A 1,697-nucleotide genomic window follows, 5' to 3' on the forward strand; every position below is an offset into this window, starting at 1 on the left:
AACATGAAGAAGATGATGACAACAACAACGATGGGGGACAATGAGCAGTGACAATAGTAATAATAGTAACTGTAGCAATAACACTTCTGTTAATACATACTTCAGTATTTCTTTACTTTTTTACCCTTCCCATATGGTAATTTGATGCAGAAACAGATTATTAGACATTTTAGTCTTTATTGATGGTGACATTAGCAGCCACCTAATTATAAAAGGCCATTATTAAAGTTTGATTTTAATAATCTGAATAACAATTAAAATGCTCTTCTTTGGACATTTCATTCTCAAACACCATGTGCATGCACTTTGTCTGCTTAAGCACGTAGCACCTTCAGGTTGCATCCCGCTTACCTGCCGATCTGATTGGCCAGGTCTTTGGCCCTGCTGCATGTGTCCTCTGAGGAGTTTTCACTCCCCATGTAGCAGGTGGTGAAGATGCGGCTGCACAGCTCCCTCGGGTGCTGAGGACGGTAGGAGTCATCCCCTACCACTCTGTGAACATCCTCCAGTACCTGGCTGTCTGAGAAATAGAGAGAAAGAGAAAAATGGACAGAAGACAGGAAGGAGGGGGAAAAGTAGACTTTTTGTTGAGAATGAGGAGAGACAGGAAAAACAGGGAAGTGGGGAGCATGGCGACCAACAGTTCATACTGTTGTAAAGTTTACTCTGCTGCATTTCCATGCTAACAGGTTCTGAGAAATATTATTATACATCTCTCAAAGAGACCAAAGCCACAGTGTATTAGTAAGTCTCTCAGTACTTCCTATCCCTCCCTACCCTGTCTCTGACCCGTATTTGATAAGATGTAATCTCAGGGATCCCTGTCTGATAAAATGTAGTTATTCCATAACTGTCTGTACTGTAGATTGGCAGATTAACAGTCAAGAGTGTGAAAACCTATGAGAAGAACAGTCATTCTTATGCATTCACTTTTAGCCAATGAAATGAATACAGAATACCAGCTCTATTACCACCTTATCCTTTACATATGTCAAAAGAATGTGTGTGTTTACAGTCAACTGAAATGAAAGCAAAGTGAATTATACGCACTGCCGTCCTCTACAGCCTGGCAGAGCAGCACACACATAGAGTGGACAATGCAGGCGGTGGAGGAGCTGTCGACACCTCCGCTCAGAGGCAACAGAAAACCCGCCTGGGAAACAAGAACCATCACAATCACCAAAGTGAGTTCACAAGGTCAAAATCTAAATACTTCCTACTACCTACCTTTGAGTTATAAAAATCCAAATGAGACATAATTACATACAGTAGCGTGTATGTGTTCCTCCTTACCTGTCCACTTCTCCTTAGGTAGTCCCACAGCCAGCAGGCCGGCCCTAGACTGAACAACACAGGTGTCAGCAGGTGTCAGACAATAAACGTTTGGGATCAAATTAAATGTATTATGTACCTGATCTCTTCCTCTGGTGTGTGAAAGTGCCATGTTATTGGTTGGTGGGTAGGGAGGTAGATATCATCCCCATCGGACAAAGAAAAGTCAACTTTGACCCTGTGGCAAGGTTTGTGTTCACTTTCCTACAACAGAAGTATCAGCGTGAGAAGAAATGGAGAGGCAGCGTAAAGTACGGAAGCCCTAAAGGGCCATGCATTCATACATTTTATTTCCTCCGTTTTCCCGTGATAATGAGTTCATTTTCTCGAGATCTCGAGATAACGAAACTTTGTTTTCCCGAGAT

At 42.4% G+C, this 1,697-nt stretch overlaps 1 protein-coding gene across 1 annotated transcript in view; it reads right to left on the reverse strand.

Annotated features, from left to right (window-relative positions):
* Positions 1–1,697, reverse strand: part of nadsyn1 (NAD synthetase 1) — a gene marked incomplete at both ends in the record, with an annotated part of 16,575 nt that overhangs the window by 7,782 nt on the left and 7,096 nt on the right. The window contains 4 exon segments of the mRNA XM_035651869.1: positions 352–520; positions 1,051–1,153; positions 1,294–1,342; positions 1,412–1,536. Coding sequence (XP_035507762.1) covers positions 352–520; positions 1,051–1,153; positions 1,294–1,342; positions 1,412–1,536 — 446 coding nt within the window.

The sequence above is a fragment of the Morone saxatilis genome, unplaced genomic scaffold (assembly GCF_004916995.1).
Source record: "Morone saxatilis isolate NCDOM2014 unplaced genomic scaffold, NCSU_SB_2.0 Contig11, whole genome shotgun sequence".
NCBI lineage: Eukaryota > Metazoa > Chordata > Actinopteri > Moronidae > Morone > Morone saxatilis.